Raw genomic sequence first — 26063 nt, forward strand, 5'->3', positions numbered from 1 at the left:
CCCCACCCCCCCACCCCCCACCCACCCCCCCCCCCACCCCCCCCCCCCCCCCCCCCCCCACCCCCCCCCCCCCCCACCCCTCCCCCCTCCCCCCTTCCCCCTCCCCCCCTTCCCCCTCCCCCCTCCCACCCCCACCCCTTCCCCCTCCCCCTCCCCCCCTTCCCCCTCCCCCCTCTCTTCCTCTCTCCCCCCTCCCCCCTCTCTTCCTCTCTCCCCTCCCCCCCTCTCTCCCCCCCCCTCTCCCCCCCCTCTCCCCCACCTCTCTCCCCCTCTCCCCCCCCCTCTCCCCCCCCTCTCTCCCCCCCTATCTCATTCCCCCCCCTATCTCATTCCCCCCCCTCCTATCTCATTCCCCCCCCCTCCTATCTCATTTCCCCCCCCCTCCTATCTCATTCCCCCCCCTCCTATCTCATTCCCCCCCCCTCTCCTATCTCATTCCCCCCCCCCTCTCCTATCTCATCCCCCCTCTCCTATCTCATCCCCCCCCTCCCCCCCTCCTCCCCCCTCCTCCCCCCTCCCCCCCCTCCTCCCCCCTCCCCCCCCCTCCCCCCCTCCTCCCCCCTCCCCCCCCCTCCTCCCCCCTCTCCCCCCTCCCCCCCTCCCCCCTCCCCCTCCCCCCTCCCCCTCCCCCCTCCCCCCTTCCCCCCTCCCCCCCTTCCCCCTCCCCCCTCCCCCCCTTCCCCCTCCCCCCCTTCCCCCTCCCCCCTTCCCCCTCCCCCCCTTCCCCCTCCCCCTTCCCCCTCCCCCTCCCCCCTCCCCCTTCCCCTTCCCCTCCCCCTTCCCCCTCCCCCCCTTCCCCCTCCCCCCCTTCCCCCTCCCCCCCCCTCCCCCTCCCCCCCTCCCCCCTTCCCCCTCCCCCCCCCTCCCCCTCCCCCCCCCTCCCCCTCCCCCCCTCCCCCCCCCTCCCCCTCCCCCCCCCTCCCCCTCCCCCCCTCCCCCCCTTCCCCTCCCCCCCTCCCCCCCTTCCCCCTCCCCCCCTTCCCCCTCCCCCCTTCCCCCCTCCTCCCCCCTCCTCCCCCCCCCTCCCCCCCCCTCCCCCCTTCCCCCCTCCCCCCCCCTCCCCCCTCCCCCCTCCCTCCCCCCTCCCCCCTCCCCCCCCCCTCCCCCCCCCCTCCCCCCCTCCCCCCCTTCCCCCTCCCCCCTCCCCCTCCCCCTCCCCCCCCCCTCCCCCCCTCCCCCCCTTCCCCCTCCCCCCCTCCCCCCCTTCCCCCTCCCCCCCCCCCCCCTCCCCCTCCCCCCTCCCCCTCCCCCCCTTCCCCCTCCCCCCCTCCCCCCCTTCCCCCTCCCCCCCTATCTCATTCCCCCCCCCCCTATCTCATCCCCCCCCCCACCCCCATGGCGCTGCTGAGCCGGTTGCCAGGGTTACGGTTCTTTCCGTTTCCGGCCCGGCCATGGCCGCCCCGCTCCGGACTCTGAGCCGCACCGACTGTCCCGTCACCCGGGCCCGGCTCTGCCGCCTCCAGCTGCCCCACGGCACCGTGGACACCCCGGTCTTTATGCCGGTCGGAACCCAGGGGACGCTGAAGGGAATCGCGGTCCCGCAACTGGAGGCGCTCGGCTGCCAAATCTGCCTGGGAAACACCTACCACCTGGGGATGAGGCCGGTGAGAGGGACCCGGCCAGGAGGGTGCGGGTCAACCAGAGGCCGGGGAGCGGATGATAGGGGGAGTGGGGGGAGGAAAGTGGGGTGAGGGGGGGCGTTGGGGGAGGAAAGGGTTGGGGGGGGAGGAAAGGGTTGGGGGGGGAGGAAAGGGTTGGGGGGGGAGGAAAGGGTTGGGGGGGTGGATGGGGAGTGGATTGAGGGGGAGTGGATTGGGGGGTGGGGATGGATGGGGAGTGGATTGGGGGGTGGGGATGGATGGGGAGTGGATTGGGGGGGGTGGATGGGGAGTGGATTGAGGGGGGGTGGATGGGGAGTGGATTGGGGGGTGGGGATGGATGGGGAGTGGATTGGGGGGTGGGGATGGATGGGGAGTGGATTGGGGGGTGGGGATGGATGGGGAGTGGATTGAGGGGGGGTGGATGGGGAGTGGATTGAGGGGGGGTGGATGGGGAGTGGATTGAGGGGGGTGGATGGGGAGTGGATTGAGGGGGGTGGATGGGGAGTGGATTGGGGGGGGTGGATGGGGAGTGGATTGGGGGGGGGTGGATGGGGAGTGGATTGGGGGGTGGGGATGGATGGGGAGTGGATTGGGGGGTGGGGATGGATGGGGAGTGGATTGAGGGGGAGTGGATTGGGGGGGTGGGGATGGATGGGGAGTGGATTGAGGGGGGGTGGATGGGGAGTGGATTGGGGGGTGGGGATGGATGGGGAGTGGATTGAGGGGGGTGGATGGGGAGTGGATTGAGGGGGGGTGGATGGGGAGTGGATTGGGGGGGGATGGATGGGGAGTGGATTGGGGGGTGGGGATGGATGGGGAGTGGATTGGGGGGTGGGGATGGATGGGGAGTGGATTGGGGGGTGGAGATGGATGGGGAGTGGATTGGGGGGGGGATGGATGGGGAGTGGATTGAGGGGGGGTGGATGGGGAGTGGATTGGGGGGGGATGGATGGGGAGTGGATTGGGGGGGGATGGATGGGGAGTGGATTGGGGGGGGTGTGGATGGGGAGTGGATTAGGGGGTGGGTGTGGATGGGGAGTGGATTGGGGGGGGTGTGTGGATGGGGAGTGGATTGGGGGGGGTGTGGATGGAGAGTGGATTGGTGGGGGGATGTGGATGGGGAGTGGATTGGGGGGTGGGGTGTGGATGGGGAGTGGATTGGGGGGGTGTGGATGGGGAGTGGATTGGGGGGGGATGGATGGGGAGTGGATTGGGGGGGATGGATGGGGAGTGGATTGAGGGGGGGTGGATGGGGAGTGGATTGGGGGGGGATGGATTGGGGGAAGGTGTTGAGGAGGAAGTGGGTATGGGGAGGAAGGGAAATGGGGAATGGAGGAGGAAGAGGGATGTGGAGCCACTGCATCTCCGCACTTGTCCCCTCCTCACATGGAGCAGTGAGTAGTGTACAGCACCAACAGCTGTCTTCCCCTTTCACTTTAGGGGCCGGAACTTATCAGAAAGGCAAATGGGCTGCACGGTTTCATGAACTGGAAGAGAGCACTGCTAACGGTGAGTGTTTACAAACATTTAACAACAGGAATAATTTGTGCCTTAGAGAATCCATCCTTAGATACGTCCCCAACATTCACTTTTTATCATGGCAGCAAAGGAACTGCTGGATACACAGAGCACAGTCCATCCAGTTTCTCTTCTACCATCCTGCATGTTACAATGATGGAGTTATTGTCTAATCACAGTGATCAGTCTCCATCAGAGTCCACAACAGACCCTGACATGAGCTGAGGAAAACCCCCAGTGGTGGAGAGATTTGGAAACCACAGGTCTAAGCACACTCCATTCACCAGACATCATGTCTGAAAAACCTGATACATTAGCGAGATATCCCCCAGGAAGTAAGACTGAAATGAATCAGTACCAACAGCTCCTACTGTTTCTTCTGCAGCCTAGATTGTCCACTCACTGAAATATTGTCTCCACAGATTTGTTTTAAATTTGCTCCCTTCCAGCACAAGCCATGTCCCCTGTTTCACCTGTCCTGGACCAAGTGAAACAGCTTTTCATGGTTGACATCATCTAGTCCCTTTAAATTCCTAAGAACAACAATCATACCTTTCAACTTTCTCTTTTCCAGTATGAACATGCCAAATTTACATAATCACTCTGCATAATCCAATCCCTCCATCCCTTAAATCATTCTGTCTGCTTTTCTCTGTATCCTTTCAATAGCTGTGATATTTTTTGTACTTGGGTAACCTGGACAGCACACAATATTCTAAGTGTGTTTGCACCAATGATTTATGAAGTATTAGGATTCCTCACTATTACAGCTCAATATTGATGTTTTAATGCATCCCAGTATTTGATTTGTGTTACTCACTGCCACTGCGCATTGTTGCAGTGGCTTCATTTAATTCTCATTTAGGCATGTCTAGCTGATCTTGTGCATGCATATTACAGGATATCTAACGACTTTGCCGATGTTCACATGCAGCGCAAATGTCTGGTAGCGTTGGTCTAGAGGCCAACCCAGACATACCTATCTGTAAGCCTGATAAAGGGACTGGAATAGTCACCTGACAAGCCTGACTCTTGATAAAATGCATGTCAAAATGCACGGGTTCAAATTCATATCCGTTGGACTTGCCGCTAAGCATGACTGCACAGCCCTGCTCAAAGGCAAGTTACAAAAGCACTTGTTGGACTTGTGTAAGAGTTAATGATATATGATAGGAGTCTATGATAGGATTGGTCTTCACGGTTCACTGTGTCCACCTATGTATGGGCTGCCCAAGATACACAAAAGTGATGTCCCTTCATGCCCTCTCATATCTATGACTGGTTCTGCACAGTATGAGTTGGCCAAATAGTTGACCGAGTTGCTACAACAAGTTCTGAACAGGTTTTGCACATACATGAGGAAGGATTCCTTCTGCTTTGTGGAGACCGTACAGGACTTGCATATCAATAGCAATGCTGTGTCCATGTGCTTGTTCGACATTGCTAGCCTATTCACTAATGTACCGCTCAAGGAAGCTGTAGACATTTGCACCATGTCACTATATCATGGCGATCTAGACACACTGCCATTGTCTAAAACTGTATTCATTGAAACTATGAACTCAGCAACTCGCGCAGTGCAGTTCGGTTTTAATGACACCATGTATGCCTAAATATATGGTGTTGCTATGGGATCCCCTCCAAGCCCAGCTCTCACGACCATCTTCGTTAGTTTCCACGAGAAACGCATCTTTGATGGAATGACCCCTAAACTCCTATCCCCTGCATGTTACCGATATGTAGATGATATAGAACCATAGAAAAGTTACAGCACAGAAGGAGACCATGGCCCATCTTGTCCATGCCAGCCTGAGGACACCCAGGTGCCTTTTCTAATCCCACCTTCCTGCAGCTGGCCCGTAGCCCTGCAGTTTACAGCACTTAAGGTGTAGATCCAGGTACTTTTTAAAAGAGTTTAGAGTTTCTGCCTCTACCACCAACTTGGGCAGTGAATTCCAGGCACCCACTACCCTCTGCGTAAAAAAGTTCTTCCTCATGTCCCCCCAACACCTTCTGCCACTTATCTTGAATCTATGTCCCCTGGTTCTAGAATTCTCCACCAAGGGAAATAATTTTAACTTGTCCACTCTATCTATTCCCCTCATAATTTTGTACACCCCAATCAAGTCACCTCTCAGCCTTCTTTCTTCTAAGGAAAATAACCCCAACCTAGCCAATCTCTCCTCGTAGCTACACTTTTCTAACCCTGGCAACATTCTTGTAAACCTCCTCTGCACTCTCTCCAGAGCTATTACGTCCTTCCTGTAATGTGGTGACCAGAACTGCACACAATACTCCCTTTCCTTTACGTGCTAGTTGAGAAATCTGCCAGTGGGTTCTCTACGACTGTGTACCGCAAGCCCACCTTCACTCGTCAATATAGGAGTTGGGATTCCTTCAGTTCCACGTGCTCTAAGGTAGGCCTTATCGGCAACTTCATATACAAGGCCAAGCCATTTGCTCACCATGCAAGCTTGATGCTAAAATAGAATACATCAAAGCTACCCTGTATATCGCACAAACTCATGAATGGGGCTAAGGTCGTCACTTCCTGTCCTCAAAAATGCCCAGTCTACCTCAGAAGGCTAAGGTGTCTCAAAAATTTGGGCAACAGATTTCACATCGCTACCATGCAGTAGTAACACGAGTGGTATTCTCCACTAACAGGATGCTGCCGTCCAGCCAAAAAGTCACGCAAATGAGTAATTTGGTATATGAATTTCAGTGTCAGTGTGATGCTAGGGATGTAGGCCCAAAGACTGGCAGATCATATCAAACAGCATGCCTCTTCTGTTTGCAGCAGGCAAAGTACTGACCATACTCAACCAACCTGTGCTTGCAAAACTCAGAACACAGAATCACATCGAATGTTGGACACTGCAATTGGACAATATTTACTAAATAATCCTGAGCGTTCTAAGAATTACACCAACAACCAATTTAAGATTATCAGTTGGGCTTGCAATGTGGCTCACTTATGTGTGCTGGAAGCTACATATATTACACCTTGTCAAACAGAAAGAACATCAGTGCATTTTTTCAACTAAACAAAAGCTTGGGGAACAGCCATTCCCTGGTTCATTCCCCATGGCAATGCCTTGACCAATTGGAGTCGACTTGCCTGGTTTGAATTTAAACAAAAGCTTTGCAGCGAACTTGACCTCAGCTGTGAGGCTAGATCACTGAAAGTATTTAAAGAGGAGGTAGATAGATTTTTGAAATATTGGGGAGTTCAGAGCAATGAGAAGCTGGCACGAAAGAGGAGTTGAGGCCTGGGGCAGATCAGCCATGATCTTATTGAATGGCGGGGCAGGCAGATGGGTATGATTCACCATGTTAAAGATGCTCCGTAAATGCAAGTTGCTATGTCAAACCTGTTGTGCTACAGTCTCAGTTTCTTGGGTAATTCACTAATGTCCTTTAGGGAAGGAAATCTGTTGTCCTTACCTGGTCTGGCCTACATGTGACTCCAGACCCACAGGAATGTGGTTGACTCTTAAATGCCCTCTGAAATGGCCCAGCAAGCCACTCAGTTGTAATAAACCACTACAAAGACACAAAAAAGGAATGAAACAGGACGGATCACCCATCATTGACCGAGGCACCGGAAACAACAATGGCAATCTCAGCTCTGTTGACCCTGCAAAGTCCTCCTTACATCTGGGGGCTAGTGCCAAAATTGGGAGAGCTGTCTCACAGACTAGTCAAGCAACACCCTGACATGGTCAACCTCACGGAATCACACCTTACAGATAATGTCCCAGACTCCACTGTCACCATCCCTGGGTATGTCCTGTCCCACTGGCAGGTTAGGCCCAGCAGAGGTGGCGGTACAGTGGCATACAGTCGGGAGGGAGTTGCCCTGGCAGTCCTCAACATCGACTCCGGACCCCATAAAGTCTCATGGCATCAGGTCAAACATGGGCAAGGAAACCTCCTCACCAGCTGATGAATCAATGCTCCTCCATGTTGAACATCACTTGGAGGAAGCACTGAGGATGGCAAGGGCACAAAATGTACTCTGGATGGGGGAATTCAATGTCCATCACCAAGAGTGGCTCGGTAGCACCACTACTGACCGAGATGGCCGAGTCCTAAATGACACAGCTGCTAGACTGGGTCTGCGACAGGTGGTGAGGGAACCAACAAGAGGGAAAAACATGCTTGATCCTCATCCTCGCCAACTGCCTGCCGCGGATACGTCTGTCCATGACATTATCAATAGGAGTGACCACCGCACCGTCATTGTGGAGACGAAGTCCCGCCTTCACATTGAGGATACCCTCCATCGTGTTGTGTGGCACTACCATTGTGCTAAATAGGATAGATTTGGAACAGATCTAGCAACTCAAGACTGGGCATCCATGAGGCATTGTGGGCCATCAGCAGCAACAGAATTGTACTCGAACACAATCTAATCTCATGGCCCGGCATATCCCCCACTCTACCATTACCATAGGGATCAACACTGGTTCAATGAAGAGTGCAGGAGGGCATGCTGGGAGCAGCACCAGCCATACCTAAAAACGAGGTGTCAACCTAGTGAAGCTATAAAACAGGACTACTTGCCAAAAAGCATAAGCAGCAAGTGATAGACAGAGCTAAGCAATCCCACAACCAATGGATCAGATCTAAGCTCTGCAGTCCTGCCACATTCGGTCGTGAATGGTGGTGGACAATTAAACAGCTCACTGGAGGAGGAGGCTCCACAAATATCCTCATCCTCAATGATGGAGGAGCCCAGCACAGCAGTGTGAAAGATAACGCTGAAGCATTCGCAACAATCTTCAGCCAGAAGTGGATGATCCATCTCGATCTCCTCCAGAGGTTCCAGCATCACAGATGCCAATTCAATTCACTCCATGTGATATTAAGAAACAGCTGAAGGCACTGGATACTATAAAGGCTATGGGCCCTGACAACATTCCAGCAATAGTACTGAAGACTTGTGCTCCAGAACTTGCCATGACCCTAGCCAAGCTGTCCTATTACAGCTACAACACTGGCATCTACCCGGCTATGTGGAAAATTGCCCAGGTATGTCCTGTACACAAAAAGCAGGACAAATCCAACCCAGCAAATTACCGCCCCATCAGTCTACTCTCCATCAGTAAAGTGATGGAAGGGGTCATCAACAGTGCTATCAAGCAGCACCTGCTTAGCAATAACCTGTTCACTGATGCCCAGTTTGGGTTCCACCAGGGCCACTCAGCTCCTGACCTCATTACAGTCTTGGTTCAAACATGGACAAAAGAGCTGAACTCCCGAGGTGAGGTGACGGTGACTGCCCTTTACATCAAGGCAGCATTTGACCGAGCGTGGCATCAAGGAGCCCTAGCAAAATTGGAGTCAATGGGAATCAGGGGAAAAACACTCTGCTGGCTGGAGTCATACCTGGTGCAAAGGAAGATGGTTATGGTTGTTGGAGGTCAGTCATCTCAGCTACAGGACATCACTGCAGGAGTTCCTCAGGGTAGTGTCCTCGGCCCAACCATCTTCAGCTGCTTCAATGACTTTCCTTCCATCATAAGATCAGAAGTGGGGATGTTCGCTGATGATCGCACAATGTTCAGCACCATTCACAACGACTCAGATACTGAAGCAGTCCGTGTCCAAATGCGGCAAGACCTGGACAATATCCAGGCTTCGGCTGACAAGTGGCAAGTAACATTCGCACCACACAAGTGTCAGACAATGACCACCTCCAACAAGAGGGAATCTAACCATCGCCCCTTGATGTTCAATGGCTTTACCATCACTGAAGCCCCCACTATCAACATCCTGGGGGTTACCATTGCCAAGAAACTGAGCTGGCCTCACTATATAAATACTGTGGCAACAAAAGCAGGTCAGAGGCTAGGAATCATGCAACAAGTAACTCACCTCCCGACTCCCCAAAGTCTGTCCACCATCTACAAGCACAAGTCAGGAATCTGATGGAAATTTCCCCACTTGCCTGGATGAGTGTAGCTCCTACAACACTGAAGAGGCTGGACACCATCCAGGACAAAGCAGCCCGCTTGATTGGAACCACATCCACAAACATTCACTCCCTCCACCACCAACGCACAGTCGCAGCAGTGTGTACCATCTACAAGATGCACTGCAGGAATTCACCGAGGCTCCTTAGACAGCACCTTCCAAACCCACGACTACTACCACCTAGAAGGACAAGGGCAACAGATAGATGGGAACACCACCACCATCCTGACTTGGAAATATATTGCCATTCCTTCACTGTCACTGGGTCAAAATCCTGGAACTCCCTTCCTAACAGCACACTGGGTGTACCTACACCACAGGGACTGCAGCAGTTTTAGAAGGCAGCTCACCAGCACCTTCTCAAGGGCAATTCGGGATGGGCAATAAATGCTGGCCCAGCCAGCGAAGCCCACACCCCGTGAATGAATAACTAACAAAAAAAAATCCTTGCCCTTACATGACAAGAGAAAGAACGCAGCTGAAATACAATTAGGAAAACCTATAAATGCACTCCGTGGGTGCCAGCCTGACTTGGTGGTGGGTGTCTGGATGTCTCTCTATTGCTTTACATCCCTTCTCTCTGCAGGACAGCGGTGGATTTCAGATGGTGTCTTTGGTGGAGTTGGCAGAAGTGACAGAAGAAGGAGTACGTTTCCGCTCACCTTATGATGGGAAGGAAATTCTCCTGTCACCCGAAAAATCCATTGAAATACAGAATGCTCTAGGTATTTAGTAGAGGCACCACCTACACCACAGTTCTGTTATTAAAGTCGGGTGTAGCAGGGAGAAGGTTGATGTAGTGGGGGGGGGTGGAAGGGGAGAAGCTGGGGTACGGGTATAAGAGGAAGAACATGGCTGTTCGTGTAGGGGAGGAGCTAGGGGTCAGGGGAGGAGATGGCGGTGGGAGAAAGTCAGGGCTGGGCGAGGGCAGGTTGGGGCAAAGGGGTGAAGGTTAGGGTCGGGCGGCGGGGGTATGAACGTTGGGCTGCGCAAGGCGAGAAGGTGTGAAGGTTGGGGTTGGACGGGGTGAGGGGTTGAAGATTGGGGTTGAGTGGGGTGAGGTGTTGTGAAGTTTGAGGTCAAGCAGAGTGGGTGAATGTTTGGGTGAGGAGGGGGGGGTGAATTGGGGGGAGTCAGGTGGTAGGGATGAATTGGGGGGGTCGGTCGGCGGGGGCTGAATTGGGGGAGTCGGGCGGGGGGGGGTGAATTAGAGGGGGGAGGGCGGGGGAGGGGGTGAATTGGGGGGGTCGGGCGGCCGGGTGAAGGGTGGGGTCTGGCAGGGGGGTGAATGACTGGGGTCGGGCAGGGGTGTGTGTATGGGGTGGGGGTCGGGCAGGGGTGTGAGTATATGGGGGGGGTCGGGCGGGATTGTGGGTATGGGGTGGGGGTTGGGCAGGGATGTGAGTATATGGGGGGGGTCAGGCGGGGTTGTGGGTATGAGGGGGGTTGGGCAGTAGTCGAGGAGGTGAAGGTTGGGATTGGGCAGGGTAGCGGGGGTGGTGGGTCAGGGAAGGGGGAATGTGGGAGTGGGTCGGGTACATGGGGCGAATCGGGGAGTTGGTCAGGTATGGGCGGGCGAATTGGGGAGTGGGTCGGATACACGGGGGGGAATGGGGGAGTGAATCAGGTACATGTGGGGGAGTGGGTCAGCCACGGGGTGGGGTGGGAATGGGGCAGTGGATTGGGTATGTAGGGGGAAATGGGGGAGTGAGCCGGATACTAGGGTGGGGGAATGGGAAAGTGGGTTAGGTATGGGGGTGGAGGGGGAATGGGGGAGTGGGTCGGGTACAGGGGGGGAAATGGGGGAGTGGGGCGGGTACAGGGGGGGGAATGGGAGAGTGGGTCAGGTACGGGGGGGGAATGGGGGAGTGGGTCGGGTGCAGGGTGGGGAATGGGAGAGTGGGTCAGGTACGGGGGGGGAATGGGAGAGTGGGTCTGGTATGGGGGTGGAGGGGGGAATGGAGGACTGGGTCGGGTACAGGGGGGGAAATGGGGGGAGTGGGTCGGGAATTGGTGTGGGGGAATGGGAGAGTGGGTCAGGTACAGGGAGGAAATGGGGGAGTGGGTCTGGTATGGGGTGGGGTATTGGGAGAGTGGGTTGGGTACAGGGGTAATGGGGGAGTGGGAAGAAGATTGGGGGAGCAGGTAGGGTGTTGGGGAATTTAGGAGGATGTTGTGAGTGAGTGGGGGAAACAAGGAAGAAGATAGGATTTGGGGGAAATAGGGGAGAAGATAGGGTGTGGGGGAAATAGGGGAGAGGCCCGGGTGAAGGGGGATTGTAGGGAGAGAGGAGGGTGAAGGGGCAATGGAGGCAGAGTGGTTGTGTTCCTCCTGATTTTCTCCCCTTGCTGTTCTAGGCTCAGACATCATGATGCAGTTGGATGATGTTGTGAGCAGCACAGTGTCTGGACCTCGAGTGGATGAAGCAATGTACAGGTCAGTGGGAATTCTGCCTTCACAGTCTCTTCAAGTCTCGCTGTGATCTTACTGACCGCTCTCAAACACTCACTTTCATGCTCACGCTGTCATACTGACACTGGCTCTCTCGGCCTCGCCCTCGCCCCCTCCCTCGGCCTCGCCCCCTCCCTCGGCCTCGCCCCCTCCCTCGGCCTCGCCCCCTCCCTCGACCTCGCCCCCTCCCTCGACCTCGCCCCCTCCCTCGGCCTCGCCCCCTCCCTCGGCCTCGCCCCCTCCCTCGGCCTCGCCCCCTCCCTCGGCCTCGCCCCCTCCCTCGGCACCCCTGGGCCTCCTGAGTGGCAATAACTGTGTCTGTGTTTGTCAGGTCTGTTCGCTGGTTGGATCGCTGCATTGCAGCAAACAAGAATCCCGAGCAGCAGAATCTTTTTGCGATTATTCAGGGTGGCCTGGATGCTGAGCTGCGTAAGAAATGTCTGACAGGTGAGACTTTGACCTCAACTTACCTGTTGTTCTTTGATGCTAAACTGGTGATTTAATTTTGTAAAAATGTTTTCACGTTGTTTGGTGAGTCACGTCTCTCATTGCTGCCATTTGCTGGTTCGGGCTGCTCTGCTGATCTGTCCTCTATTGAATCTTGCTGCCATCACAGCCTGTCCTTCTGTCTGTGTCTCTCTTTGCTCTTTGCAGGAGAATTATACACAGTGGTTCACTACATGAGGTACAAGAGGCCTCTGAACACATCAGCAACTTCAGGAGAGGGGAGAATTGAATAAAACAGATAATTTGACTTGGTCTTCTGATGGATGATGAATTAGTTATTCCAGCAATCCTCCCAGCCCCACCCCCACCCCCGCAACTATTCAGCATTTCCTGCTGATGCCCAAGTGGTTGGACTTGCTCACAGGCTCTGAGTCTGATATTAAATGTACCCCTATCCTGGACACCTTGATGCTGCTCTCTGCATATTACTGACCACGCCATTTCTCATTATTCCTATTAACTTTATGATTTCAGAGATGATAAAGCGTGATGTCGCTGGTTTTGCCATTGGGGGACTGAGTGGCGGAGAGGGAAAGGATCAGTTCTGGAGAATGGTGAAACTGAGCACAGAATATCTGCCACGGGAGAAACCACGTTACCTGATGGGAGTGGGGTACGAGGATGTCTGTGTGAGCAGTGCTCTGTCTGATTTTACACGGTGCGCTCTCTGTCTGCCTGTGCGCAAGGGGTGGGGGGGGGCTCCCTTCCTCTGCCTGCGCACCCTGGGGGGAGGTTGGGGGGGGGTTGCTCCGTCTGTCTGCCTGCACATGGTGTTCCATCTGTCTGTAAGCCATTGGTGTATGGTGGTCTGCCCGCCCGTTACCCACTGTCTTATAGGTAACAGTATGGTGCTTTTAAGTGATGAAAACCATACAATATTTCATGAAGGTTTCTGGTCCCCTCTCACTCCCCCAGGTATGCAACAGATCTCGTGGTGTGTGTGGCTCTGGGCTGTGACATGTTTGACTGTGTGTTTCCCACACGGACAGCGGTAAGAATTCCTTTGTAACGTAAGCAAACCCGACTGGTTACGCATGAAAACGTTTCCTTCCAGGGTATGGACAGATGTGATTGTATCCGATGCGTTTGTTTCCGTGTTTTCTGTCCTAAGAGCACCTTTTGTAGAACCTATAAAGCAGACATTGGTTTTACGTGTCATAGGGAGAGAATAGTGTTAGACTGAAAATGCACAGGACCTGCCTGGGCTGCTCTCTTGGGTGTGATTTAGGGCTGAATAGAGGGATTTTGCATGGGTAATGGGAGGTCTAGCCAAAGACTGATAAACATGACTTTGGGCAGAGTGGTTGTGGCATAGGGAACTAAGAACGGTTAAAATAATCTCTGCTAGCTCAGGTGGAAGCTCAAACTAGAAGGTAGGGATTTATTTTCTGGATCACAGCCCTTGTTAATTGAGGGGCAGCAGGCTGAGGGACCTCGTCCATGTAGTTGTGCAGCTGGATTTTGGGGTGTTGGTGAGGCTATGGTCAGGAATGCTGTTGAATGCAGCGCCGTTAAGAGACTTTGGGTTGTCTCTCAGCTGCCAGCCTTGTTGCTGAAGCTATTGAGAGTTCCCGGCTTCAACACTGCAATCTAATGTCGCTCCTCTGATTTCCCAGCGGTTTGGGTCTGCACTCGTTCCCTGGGGATCTCTGCAGCTGAAGCACAGGCAATATGCCAAGGATTTCAGACCCATTGATGAGCAATGCGACTGCCCTACATGTAAGAGGTAAGTGAGATGTTTGTCCTATGTGTGGGTCTGGTCTGCTGGTGGTCACCATTGCTCCTATTTCAAGGGCTCTGACAGGTGGTCCAGGTAAGTGTGTTGATCTAAGCTGCGGGTAGTTTTTCAGGTAATACAGTTAGCCTTGGCCCCTGAGATAGAGGGGGAAGAAAATAATCATCCAGTGATTCCTCACTATCCAGGGCTACGACTGAAAAGTGTGTGTATCTGTATGGATACCAGGTACAGACAGGATAGAATTCTGCTGTGACGTCCTCCATGGTTCAATTGTCTGTGTAGGCTTAAATGTGAAGAATAGTCATAGGAACAAGTAATTAAAGAACAACCACCCCACAAATAGTTCGTGCCTTCAGTGGGTTGGGGGGAGGGGGACAGAATTCTGCAGAAAACCAGAAATTTCAGTGCTGGAATTGGGGCTGGAGGAGCTGTTGGCCCATCCGCTCCATTCGTCTGTCTAACCTGCTGTCCCGTGTTTCACAGGCACACCCGAGCATATCTCCACGCTCTGTTCAGGAGTGACACTGCTGCCCTCCATCACATCACCATCCATAACATTGCCTACCAGGTGAGTAAGATTAACTCTGTATCTAACCCCGTGCTTTACCTGTCCTGGGACTGTTTGATGGGGACAGTGTAGAGGGAGCCTTAGTGTATTTCATTATTCCATTAATATTCTATCATCGATGCCACAATATAATTAAAATCAAATAATATGCTCATGCTGTTTCTGCTTGCTTCTCATCTGCAGAGTGTTTGTGCTGTTAGCATGCAGTACCTGCGCTGTTGGTGTACAGTGTTTGTGCTGTTAGCATGCAGTACCTGCACTGTTGGTGTACAGTGCTTGTGCTGTTAGCATGCAGTACCTGCACTGTTGGTGTACAGTGTTTGTGCTGTTATCATGCAGTACCTGCACTATTGGTGTACAGTGTTTGTGCTGTTAGCATGCAGTACCTGCACTGTTGGTGTACAGTGTTTGTGCTGTTAGCATGCAGTACCTGCACTGTTGGTGTACAGTGCTTGTGCTGTTAGCATGCAGTACCTGCACTGTTGGTGTACAGTGTTTGTGCTGTTAGCATGCGCTGTTGGTGCCTCTGTTTTCTCCTCTCATATAGACGATTCTGACGCTGATAGTCTAGGTGGTTTGAATAACCATGTTTAAATGTCACAGGCTATTTTACTATTTAGAGTGTTTACTCTTGCGATTGATGGACATGTACACGTTCTGATGATGGTGATAGCTTGGCTGCTTCCCTGCTTTGCTAATGTTGGCGTCGGTGCTGGCACCCGGAGCCTTCGGCTGGTCAGGGCTGCATCCTGTGACCTTCGTGCCGGGGCCCTTTATTTCGCTGAGCCAGGAGAAGATTTTTGGTTTTGTCTTTGAGACACTTATTTATGTTTTGCAGTTGAACCTGATGCAATCTATCCGTGAGAGTATTCAGCACGGGCAGTTCCCAGTATTTATTCAGCAGTTCATGAAGCGGATGCACGGGAGTGTGGATCAGTATCCACGGTGGGCTGTTGAAGCACTCAGCACTGTCAATGTTAAACTGGAATAGAGGGACTGGTACCAGGGAAGGTTCATGTCTCACAGCATCTATTGCTGTGTGAAGATGAGGGACTCAGCCAAGGGTGTGAAGGGACGACACGACTTCCATACATATGGCTGCGATCTCTTGGACTGTTGCACTCACCCACGTTGTGTTGCTGTATAATTTGTTCCAAAAATAAAAATGATTTTTAAGAAATGCTTCATTTATCGAGAACGTGTTACACGTGACAACTTCTCTGGTTAGCCTCATAGGATCCACCCCAGGAGTGCGCTGATCCGGGCCAGTCTGCCTGAAGTTCGTTCTGGAGCAAGAATCCTTACTGTAGGTTAGTTGGATCTAACTCCTAGTGTAAAAACGTGAGTTGATGTTCTACTCTTGTCCATTCTCCCTCAGGATCTGCCTCTCCCCTGTCCAACATAAACAATCAGCTGAACCTTAATTGGTTGAGGGGCTGGCTGTGTGACGGATTGTTACCTGAAGAGCAGTGACATCAAGCAAGCCAAGCCCTGGCAGTTTGACATGGGTATGGCCAAGGAGGGGGTTAACGCTCAGAGACTCCATCAATAAGGGTCACCGCCCACACCAGTGCTTCGTCTTCCCATCAGCTCAGCTGTAATACTCCAACCCCACCTCATAAACCCTCAAGGTGCTAACACTTCCTCATCAGAGTGGTCATTCTTCAGACGTGAGCTTCTATGGTGACTACCAGTGAGATAGCCAACGGTTAGGGGGTATTACAGCTGAGTCTCACCCTCTTTTCACCCAACAGAGACCCTGCACAGTGTGTGACCCCAGAGATCAACCTCACCAGTTGCCTAGCGAGAGAGGCACCGGTGTACTCCAGCCAGGGAGTGGCTTGAGTTTCTGACCCCATGGCACAGAAGTAACACAAGATGCCCATAGGCTTGTCGACAATTGTCTTAACCACATATGACCGTCTGATACTGAACACTGTAATCACTTGCAGTATGAACAGCTCCACTAGATGGTGTAGTTGGTTGAGTTTGGCCAATCGTGGTTTCCACACTTACCAATAGATCCAAAGCCAATATTAAAATTGTTTTAAAGAGAAAAAAAATTTACACTAAATGTGTGAACTTGATTACATTACTAGTCAATAATAAAAACCAACCAGCATTATCCATAGCATCCACTAACATCAACAGCAGCAATCATTGACCAAAGTAAACATTACTAACCAGCAAACACAGTAGCCATCAATTATACTAACTATTAAGCACTTAGCACAGTAACCACCAATTACACTACATGTTAATCAGTGGTTACAGTAGGTACCAGTTTCATTGAGTATAGGTGCATTTTTACATTATTTTATTATAGAGTAACTAATGTAGCAGAATTGATTCAAACGTTCTGCTCAAAAATCCTGTTTTCCCCTCCTCATGATGCTGATAAGATTGGTAAAGAACTGAGAACATTGTGCTTTAAGGGTAGGCATTTTTTTTATTCGTTCATGGGACATGGGCATCGCTGGCTAGGCCAGCATTTATTGCCCATCCCTAATTGCCCTTGAGAAGGTGGTGGTGAGCTGCCATCTTGAACCGCTGCAGTCCCTGTATATTAAATAAATAGGTTGGTAGACAGTGTGGAGCTAAACGGGTGTTAGGTTAAAAACTCAAAGGCATTTGATCACAGCAGGAGTCGTGTAAGAGAAAAGATTGCTGCAATATAAAAGGCAGTTGGTTCCATTTGCTATAGACCATAATATCAAGAATTTGTGTAGCAAAAACCATGACTTGGGAAAAAACAAGCACAGGAAACAATGCTACAATGTGGGGTCCTCCATTCTTGCATCTGTTCAAAGAACAAGGGATGATAAAATACCCACCCTGGTGCTGAATCCAGCAGAAACAAAACAATAGAATTAAGAAAAATGAAGTTTCATTCGTAGGAACTTTGTTGACCTTCAAGATTGGGAGCGTGAACAGGCTTGGATAAGTCTAGTGACTTCCCCCTACAAATTCACTGCACAGGCGGTGTTAGGCATGGGGCTAATATGTACTTTCTGTAGGAAACTTTAAGTACTTTCTGTAGGAAACTTTAAGTTTGAAGCACAACTGAATGAAACTAATTGTCAAACATTACAGACTTTAGTTTTAAGCATCTATTAAAAGGATCAGGAAGGAATTATTCCAAAATTAGCCACAGTAACCACTATTTACACTAACCCTCAGCCATTGCCATTCATTGGCTGTAATTACACTAATCCATTGGCCACAGGAGCAATTAACTGGACTAAACATTGCTACAGGAATCATCAGTCACAGTCAATATCCATTATAACATATATATCCAACATAACCATTGAACACACCAACAATGCTGTAATTTCTTCAGGATATGATATTGTCCAATCTTCAACTTCCAGCCCTGTTTCTTGCCATATTGCAATCACTCAGTCCATTCTACATGTGTGTGCAAATCCTGTCAGTGCCCATATTCAGGCATTAAGGGAATTGAGGGAGCTGAGGGTAGGGTAGGAAAGTGCAATTGACTGTGCGTGTTTCTGTGTGTTTGTCTGTGCTTGTGTATCTGTGTCTATGTGTGCATGTGTCTGTCTGTGCATGTATGCCTGTGTCTGTCTGTGTGTGTGTGCACACGTGCATTTGTCAGGTTGAGCAGGAATCAAGATTGGCTGAGATGCCCCTGGGCACGGTTTAACAGAGTGAATACAGAAATATGAGAAATAGGAGTAGGCCACACAGCCCAGTGGGCCTGCTCTGCCAATTGACATGATGATGACTGATCTCCTACATCAATTGCACTTTCCTACCCTACCCTCAGCTCCCTCAATTCCCTTAATGCCTGAATATGGGCACTGACAGGATTTGCACACACATGTAGAATGGACTGAGTGATTGCAATATGGCAAGAAACAGGGCTGGAAGTTGAAGATTGGACAATATCATATCCTGAAGAAATTACAGCATTGTTGGTGTGTTCAATGGTTATGTTGGATATATATGTTATAATGGATATTGACTGTGACTGATGATTCCTGTAGCAATGTTTAGTCCAGTTAATTGCTCCTGTGGCCAATGGATTAGTGTAATTGGCTATTACTACAGCCAATGAATGGCAATGGCTGAGGGTTAGTGTAAATAGTGGTTACTGTGGCTAATTTTGGAATAATTCCTTCCTGATCCTTTTAATAGATGCTTAAAACTAAAGTCTGTAATGTTTGACAATTAGTTTCATTCAGTTGTGCTTCAAACTTAAAGTTTCCTACAGAAAGTACATATTAGCCCCATGCCTAACACCGCCTGTGCAGTGAATTTGTAGGGGGAAGTCACTAGACTTATCCAAGCCTGTTCACGCTCCCAATCTTGAAGGTCAACAAAGTTCCTACGAATGAAACTTCATTTTTCTTAATTCTATTGTTTTGTTTCTGCTGGATTCAGCACCAGGGTGGGTATTTTATCATCCCTTGTTCTTTGAACAGATGCAAGAATGGAGGACCCCACATTGTAGCATTGTTTCCTGTGCTTGTTTTTTCCCAAGTCATGGTTTTTGCTACACAAATTCTTGATATTATGGTCTATAGCAAATGGAACCAACTGCCTTTTATATTGCAGCAATCTTTTCTCTTACACGACTCCTGCTGTGATCAAATGCCTTTGAGTTTCAAAAGGTAATGGAAATCTGGAATACTCTTGCCCCTAAACTGTGTTTGAGGAATAATATGAACATACAAAATAGGAGCACAAGTAGGCCGTTCGGCCCATCAAGCCTGCTCCGCCATTCAATAAGATCATGGCTGATCTGTTTGTATTTTGAATTCCACGTTCCCATCTACCCCCGATGACCTTTGATTCCCTTGCCTAACAAGAATCTATTTACCTCTGCCTTAAAAATATTCAATGACCCCACCTCCACCGCCTTCTGAGGCAGGGAGTTCCAAAGTCGCACAACCCTCTGAGAAAAAATTTCTCCTCATCTCTGTCCTAAAAGGATGACCCCTAATTTTAAAACAGCATCCCCGTAGTTCTAGACTCACCCACAAGAGGAAGCATCCTTTCCACGTCCAACTTGTCAAGGCTGTTCAGGATCTTATATACTTCAATCAAATCACCCCTCACTCTTCTAAACTTCAGTGGAAACAAGTCCAGTCTGTTCAACCCTTCCTCATAAGACAACCATTCTTACCCCATTGAAATTGGCTTTTCCTCAATTAATTGTTCTTCCATTAATTCAATATTAATTTTCTTGGGATGTCTAGCATGCTGACCTTTTTCTCCACTGGGATCCCTCTTCTCGTTAAGTGGTGGCTGCCCTCCAGTTCCTCATCGAATTAATCTCTGTCTGTGAACCCGGGCATTGAGATTCAGTACAGTTTCACAGCTGAGCTCAATCCTGTCCTCAGCCTATGTCCATAGTTGTGTGTATGCATTGCATCGCACTCCCACAAGCATTTGTGCCCACACTTCCCACTGTGCTAGCTGTCTCGAGCAGGAACCATGTTAGTGTTAGTTCTTTGGTTGAAATAGTCAATTAGTCCCACTCTCCTCCTCTTTCTCAATAGCACTGTCAATTTTCCTTTTCAGCTTTTTGTACAATTCCTTTTTGGAAGTTACTATTGAATCTGCACCAGTACCCTTCTCCCGAGCCCAGGAACTGAGGCCAATTGTAATGCAGCACAGACCAGGAATTGAACCTGTGGCCTCCGTGGTCTCAGAGTCAAGTAAACATTGACTTAACTCATGAAGTCAGTGGGCAAATTAAAAACCAATTCTTAAAGTGGGTCCCAGTCCTTTCTGTGGTCTTCTGCCTGTTGAGCCTGGGGCTGGGACCTTTGCCTTGGCTCTCGATCCTTTTTCAGCTTCTTACTCTACCTCATTCTATAACGGGGTCAAGGTCGATTCTGCCTTCACCTGGTAAATATTCTGATGTAAGGTCATTGACATTAACTCTTGTTTCTCTCCCCATAGTGTATTCCTTTTTTTTTTATGTTCTCATATTCCATGGCAGAGAGCCTCTCTCTCTCCTGAGCTGGCCATATCATGTGCAGTTTGCATTGCCAACCTGTACTGGTAGTTGGCCTTATTGATGTGGTGCTGAGTCTCATACACAGCCAACAGGGCCCTGGTTCTTGGAAGAGAGCAATCTGTGCTCTAATTGGTGTCAGCACCACTGGGTTGGGAAAGTCAGCCACGCTTACTGCTACTGATCTGAATAAATCTAAATACATGGTGCCAGCGCTCAGGAATCGGGTGCCAGCGCTCAGGAATCGGGTGCCAGTGCTCAGGAATCGGGTGCCAGCGCTCGGGAATCAATGTGGTTCCAGATTTTGACAGAGAAAACCGAACAGTTTGTGACATTTATTGACCCCTGCCAATTCTGAGAGGGGTCAGAATCTGGTGATTCCATTGGAATGATCATAACAGATGCTGCTTAATGTTCATGAACTCTATAACCTTGGTGGCACCCAGCCACTTTCAGGTAAGTAAGTCAGTGAATTCTTGAGAACTTAGTAAATTGCAGATCCAGGTTCGGGGCACTGGCAAGGGTCACAGCCCAAAACCTGGGCTCTGAAAGCTTTGGTTAACTACCAGACTGAGCACCATCCCTCCTTTCATCTCAGGGCAACCCATCCTGCATAGGAACCCATTGGAGCCCTGAGATGTATTGGACTGTGAAGTAAGGAGGTGTTAGCCAGTGTCACGTACCATTGCCATATAAACCCTAAGTAAACACCAGTCAGTTCTGATAATCAGCAAGAAATGTTCAGGATCAAGATTATAACAGGGGCTGCCCTGGGGTAGGGAGGGAAAGGCTCAGCTGATCATTGTCCAGACCATTCTGCTGAAAAGTAGCTTTTGGGGCAGGGGTTAGGTCAGAATCTGGGTTGATTGTGATCTCTTTATATGACCCAATTGGCATCCATGTCTAAACTCAGAATGGGCAATAGGGTGTAGTATTGGAAATAGCCAGTGCTGACACAACTGTACCCCAGGAAGAGTCGGCACCTTCAGGAGAGAGGGAACTTATCCCAGGGAGAGTCAGGAGAGGGGGAGCTGTACCCCAGGGAGAGTCGGCACATTGAGTTGCAGACATTGCAGGGCACCGTGGTGGGGACAGGGAGTTACCAGGACACTTGTTCCAGGAAGTAGTCACACCCCTTAGGTTAGGCAAAGCCTTAAAGTTAGTCAATGGTCCGGGACCATTGGAAGGGTGTGACTGCGAGTCAGCTAGGTATGGGGACCCAGCATGTGGTGATGAAAGAACCTCAGCCACTGACTTTCTCCAACAGGGACGAGGTGCTACCTACCTGTGTGGATGAGGAGGAGTACAGCGTGGATGAGCAGACTGACCATGGCACCATGGTGAAGGATGTCATTCAAGTGGGGGAAATGAAGAGGAATGTGGTAGTGACAGGAGACAGTATAATCAGGGGGATAGATACTGCTCTCTGCAGCTGCAACAGGGAGCTTGAAAGGTTGTGCTGCCTGCCCAGTGCCAGGGTTATGACATCTCCTTGTGGCTGGAGAGGATGTTGGAGAGGGGGGTGAGAAGCCAGCTGTCGTGGTCCACGTGGGAACCAAAGACATAGGTAGAACCAGAATGATGTTCTGCTGAGAGAATTTGAGGAGTTAGGGTTGAAAATAAAATGGAGAACATCAAAGATAATCATCTCTGGATTGTTACCTGAACCATGTGCCAATTGGCACAGGGTCAAGCAGATTAGGTAATTAAATGCGTTGCTCAAAGAGTGATGTGGGAAGAAGAGGATTCAATTCATGGGGCACTGGCATCAGTACTCAGGGAAGAGAGAACTATTCCGCTGGGATGGGCTCCACACGAGCCAGGCTGGGACCAGTGTCCTGGTCAATTGTATAACTTGGACTGTGGACAGGGCTTTAAACTAACAGGAGTGGGAGGGAGGGTTCAGGTGAAGGAAGATTTAGAAACACAAAGAGAAAGCTCAAGGCATCAGAACAGTATAACAATGCGGGTAAAGACAGAGTGGGACAGGAAGGGACTGAGAATTTAACTAAAAGTTGTGCATCAGCGAATAAGGTCAGTGCATTGAAGTAAAAAATTGACATGAAAGGTTCTTTATCTGAATGCATGAAGCATCTGTAATAAGATAGATGAACTAGTAGCACAAACAGAGGTAAATGATTTAGATCTAATCCCCATTACAGAGACATGGTTACAAGGTGATCAAGGTGGGGGAAACAATATTCCAGGGTGCACATTATTTCAGGAACGCAGACAGAATGGCAAAGGAGGAGGGGGAGTCCTAATGGTAAAGGATGACATAAGGACATCAGTGAGAAAGGATCTGACCTCAGAAGGTCATACAAACAAATGAATTAGGAGCAGGAGTAGGCCACTTGGCTCCTCGCGTCAGCTCCGCCAATCAACAAGATCATGGCTGATCTGATTGTAACCTTAACTCCACATTTCCACCTACACCCGATAACCCTTCATCCCCTTGCTTATCAAGAATCTATCTAGCTCTGCCTTAAAAATATTCAGACTTTGCTTCCATCACCTTTTGAGGAAGAGCGTTCCAAAAACACACTAGCCTCCAAGTGAAAAAAATTCTCCTCATCTCTGTCTTAAATGAGTGACCATTTAATCATCATGAAGATGAACCAGCATAGGTGGAAATTAGGAATAACTAAAGTCAGAAAACATTGGTGGAAGTAGTTTATCAACCCCTTAACAGTAGATATACTGAGTATTGCAGAAAAAAATAAACATTTTTTTGTCTTGCACTCATCAGGACAATTCGCAAGAAAACGTCAATGTCAGGGGAAACAACAACTTTATACTGTATGAGACAAGAGTACTGATTGGTTGGCAAGTGGACTCTGGGTAGAGGCATTGCCATGGAGAATGCACCAGTTGATGGTAACTGGCAGTTAACTGTTTGAAATTTAAGCCAGGCAGTTTGACTTTGATTGGTCAAGACATTGCCCTGAAGAATGAACCAGTGAATGGCTGTCACTTATTTTGTTTGACTGAAACAGGTGCAATGTGTGCACATGTCCTTTCAGTCTGCAAAGAAAAGGGCACTGTGTATTAATATATGTAGCTTCCAATACATGCAAATGTGCCACATTGCAAGCCTGACTGACAATCTTAAATTGGTTGTCAGTGTAAGTCTTAGCACACTGAGGATTATTTAGCAAATGTTGTCCAATCGCGGAATCACAACTAATGTTGGACACAGTGCTTTACTGTGTTTTAAGTTTTGCAAGCACCAGCTGGTTGGGTACAGTCTGTATCTTGCCTGTTTCATACAGTGGCTGGGACATGCTGCTTGATTTGATCTGCCAGTCTTTGGCATGTACAGCCTACATACCAAGCATCATACTGACACTGAAATTCATACACCATATACTCATTTGTGTGATAGGCAGAATGACTTTTTGGCTTGATGGCAGCATCCTGTTCGTAGCAAATACCACTCGTGTTGCTACTGCATAGTAGCAGTGTGAAACAGCAAGCTTCACCTGTCACTCAAATTTTTGAGATACCTTGCCCTTCTTGGGTAATCTGAGGTAGGCTGGACACTTTTCAGGGCCGAAAGTGACGGTCTTAGGCCCATTCATGAGTTTGCGTAATATACAGTACGAAATGATCTGATCAGGGTAGCCATTATCCTGCAGGATGGCTTTCATGTGCCCTATTTCAGCATTAAGCTTGCATGGTGAGCAAATGGCACAGGTCCTATTTATGAGGTTGCTGATAAGACTAACCTTATAGCATGTGGAACTGTAAGAATCCCAACGTGTGTATTGACCAGTGAAGGTAGGCTTGTGGCAGGCTATTGTAGAAAACCCCCTGGCAGATTTTTCAACCAGTACATCAAGAAAAGGGAGTTCATTTGACTGCCCCATTTCAAAAGTGAATTTGAACGCAGGATGGAGCCCATTAAGGCATGTAAGAAAATTGTTATACGCAGCCACGGAAATAAATATAGCAAACGTATCATCCAGATATCGGAAACATGCAAAGGGGTAGATGTCATTCCATGGCAGACATGTTTCTCATGGAACCCAACAAGGATGTTTGCGAGAGATGGGCCTAGAGGATCCCCTTAGGATTCTTACAGATTGTATATTGTGCAACCCATGAACAGGCCCAAGGCTGTCTAGCTCAGATTACCCTGGAAGGGCAAGGTATCTCAAAAATTTGAGTAACAGGTGAAACTAGCTGTTTCATGCTGCTACTATGCAGTAGCAACATGAATGGTATTCACCACTAACAGGATGCTACCGTCAAGCCAAAAAGTCATTCTGCCTATCACACAAATGAGTAATGTGGGATATGAATTTCAGTGCCAGTGTGATGCTAGGTATGCAGGCCGTATGTCCCAAAGGCTGGCGGATCATATCAAACAGCATGTCCCTTCTGCTGTTCGCAACAGGCAAGGTACACCATACACAATCAGACCGTGCTTGCAAAACTCAAAACACAGTGTCCAACTTTAGATGTGATTCAGTAATTGGAAAACATTTGCTAAATAGTCACCAGTATGTTTAGAATTGCTCTGACAACCAATTTAAGATGGTCAGTCAGGCTCGTAATGTGGCACATTTGTGTGTACCGGAAGCTACATATATTAATAAGCAGGGCCTTGTTGTTTGCAGACAGAAAGAACATGTACACACATTGCACCTGTTTCAACTAAACAAAATAAGTGACAGCCATTCACTGGTTCATTCTCCATGGGAATGTCTTGACCAATCAAAGCTGCCTGGTTCTAATTTCAAACAATGCTTGACAGTTAACTGTCAGTCACCATCAACTGGTGGATTCTCCATGGCAACACCTCTACCAATCAGAGCCCACTTGCCAACCAATCAGCATTCTCTTCTCATACAGAATAAATGTGTTGTTTCCCCTGACATTGGCATTTTCTTGCGAATTGTCCTGATGAGTGCAAGACGAAAAACTTTGACAAAAAAGCCTCTTCTTCAGCAAAACTCAAGCCCTGTACTACCAAACGACGATGTGTAGTTATACTGTTGGACAGAGCATTAAACAAGAAATTATTGGAGCTTGTAACAAAGGCAATATAAATGTTGTGGGGGGGCATTAATCTTCATACTGACTGGGACAGTCAAGTTGGCAAAAGTGGTCTAGGAGGGTTTGTAGAATGTTTTCGTTACAGTTTCTTGGAGTAATACGTTGTGGAGCCGACTAGGGATAAAGCTATCTTAGATCTAGTATTGTGTAATGAAGCACGGTTAATTAGTAATGTCATCGTAAAAGCTCCACAAGTTTCATACCAGAAATAGACAGTAACCTAGGGGTCAAAAAGAGAGAGGAAATTAACATCAGCAGAGAAAAAGTATTGGAGAAACTTATGGGACTAAAATCCGAGAAGTCCCCGGGTCCTGATGGCCTATATCTAGGGTTCTAAAAGAGAGAATTGCAGAGATAGTGGATGTGCTGGCTATGATTTTCCAAAATTCCTTGGATTTGGGAATGGTTCCATCAGATTGGAAGTTGGCAAATGTTACACCACTTTTCAAGAATGGAGGGAGAGAGAAAATAGTGAACTACAGGCCAGTTAGTCTAACATCAGTTGTTGGGAAAATGCTGGAATCTATTATTAAGGAAGTCTTAACAATGCACTTAGAAAAGCATAGTATGATCAGAACTAGTCAGCATAGTTTTACTAAAGAGGAATCTTGTTTCACAAATTTATTAGAGTTTTTTGAGGATGTAACT

At 49.6% G+C, this 26063-nt stretch overlaps 1 protein-coding gene across 1 annotated transcript; it reads left to right on the top strand.

Moving 5' to 3' along the window:
* The first annotated feature begins 1369 nt into the window (after window positions 1–1369).
* qtrt1 (queuine tRNA-ribosyltransferase 1) lies at window positions 1370–15545 on the top strand. Its single transcript, XM_078531255.1, has 10 exons — window positions 1370–1604; window positions 3042–3110; window positions 9688–9826; window positions 11459–11537; window positions 11884–11999; window positions 12534–12672; window positions 12975–13050; window positions 13676–13785; window positions 14281–14365; window positions 15204–15545. The coding sequence occupies exons 1-10, from the start codon at window positions 1392–1394 to the stop codon at window positions 15354–15356; spliced, it is 1179 nt and encodes a 392-aa protein (XP_078387381.1). The 5' UTR covers window positions 1370–1391; the 3' UTR covers window positions 15357–15545.
* The last annotated feature ends 10518 nt before the right edge of the window (window positions 15546–26063 follow it).

The sequence above is a fragment of the Cetorhinus maximus genome, chromosome 28, assembly GCF_964194155.1.
Source record: "Cetorhinus maximus chromosome 28, sCetMax3.hap1.1, whole genome shotgun sequence".
Classification (NCBI taxonomy): domain Eukaryota; kingdom Metazoa; phylum Chordata; class Chondrichthyes; order Lamniformes; family Cetorhinidae; genus Cetorhinus; species Cetorhinus maximus.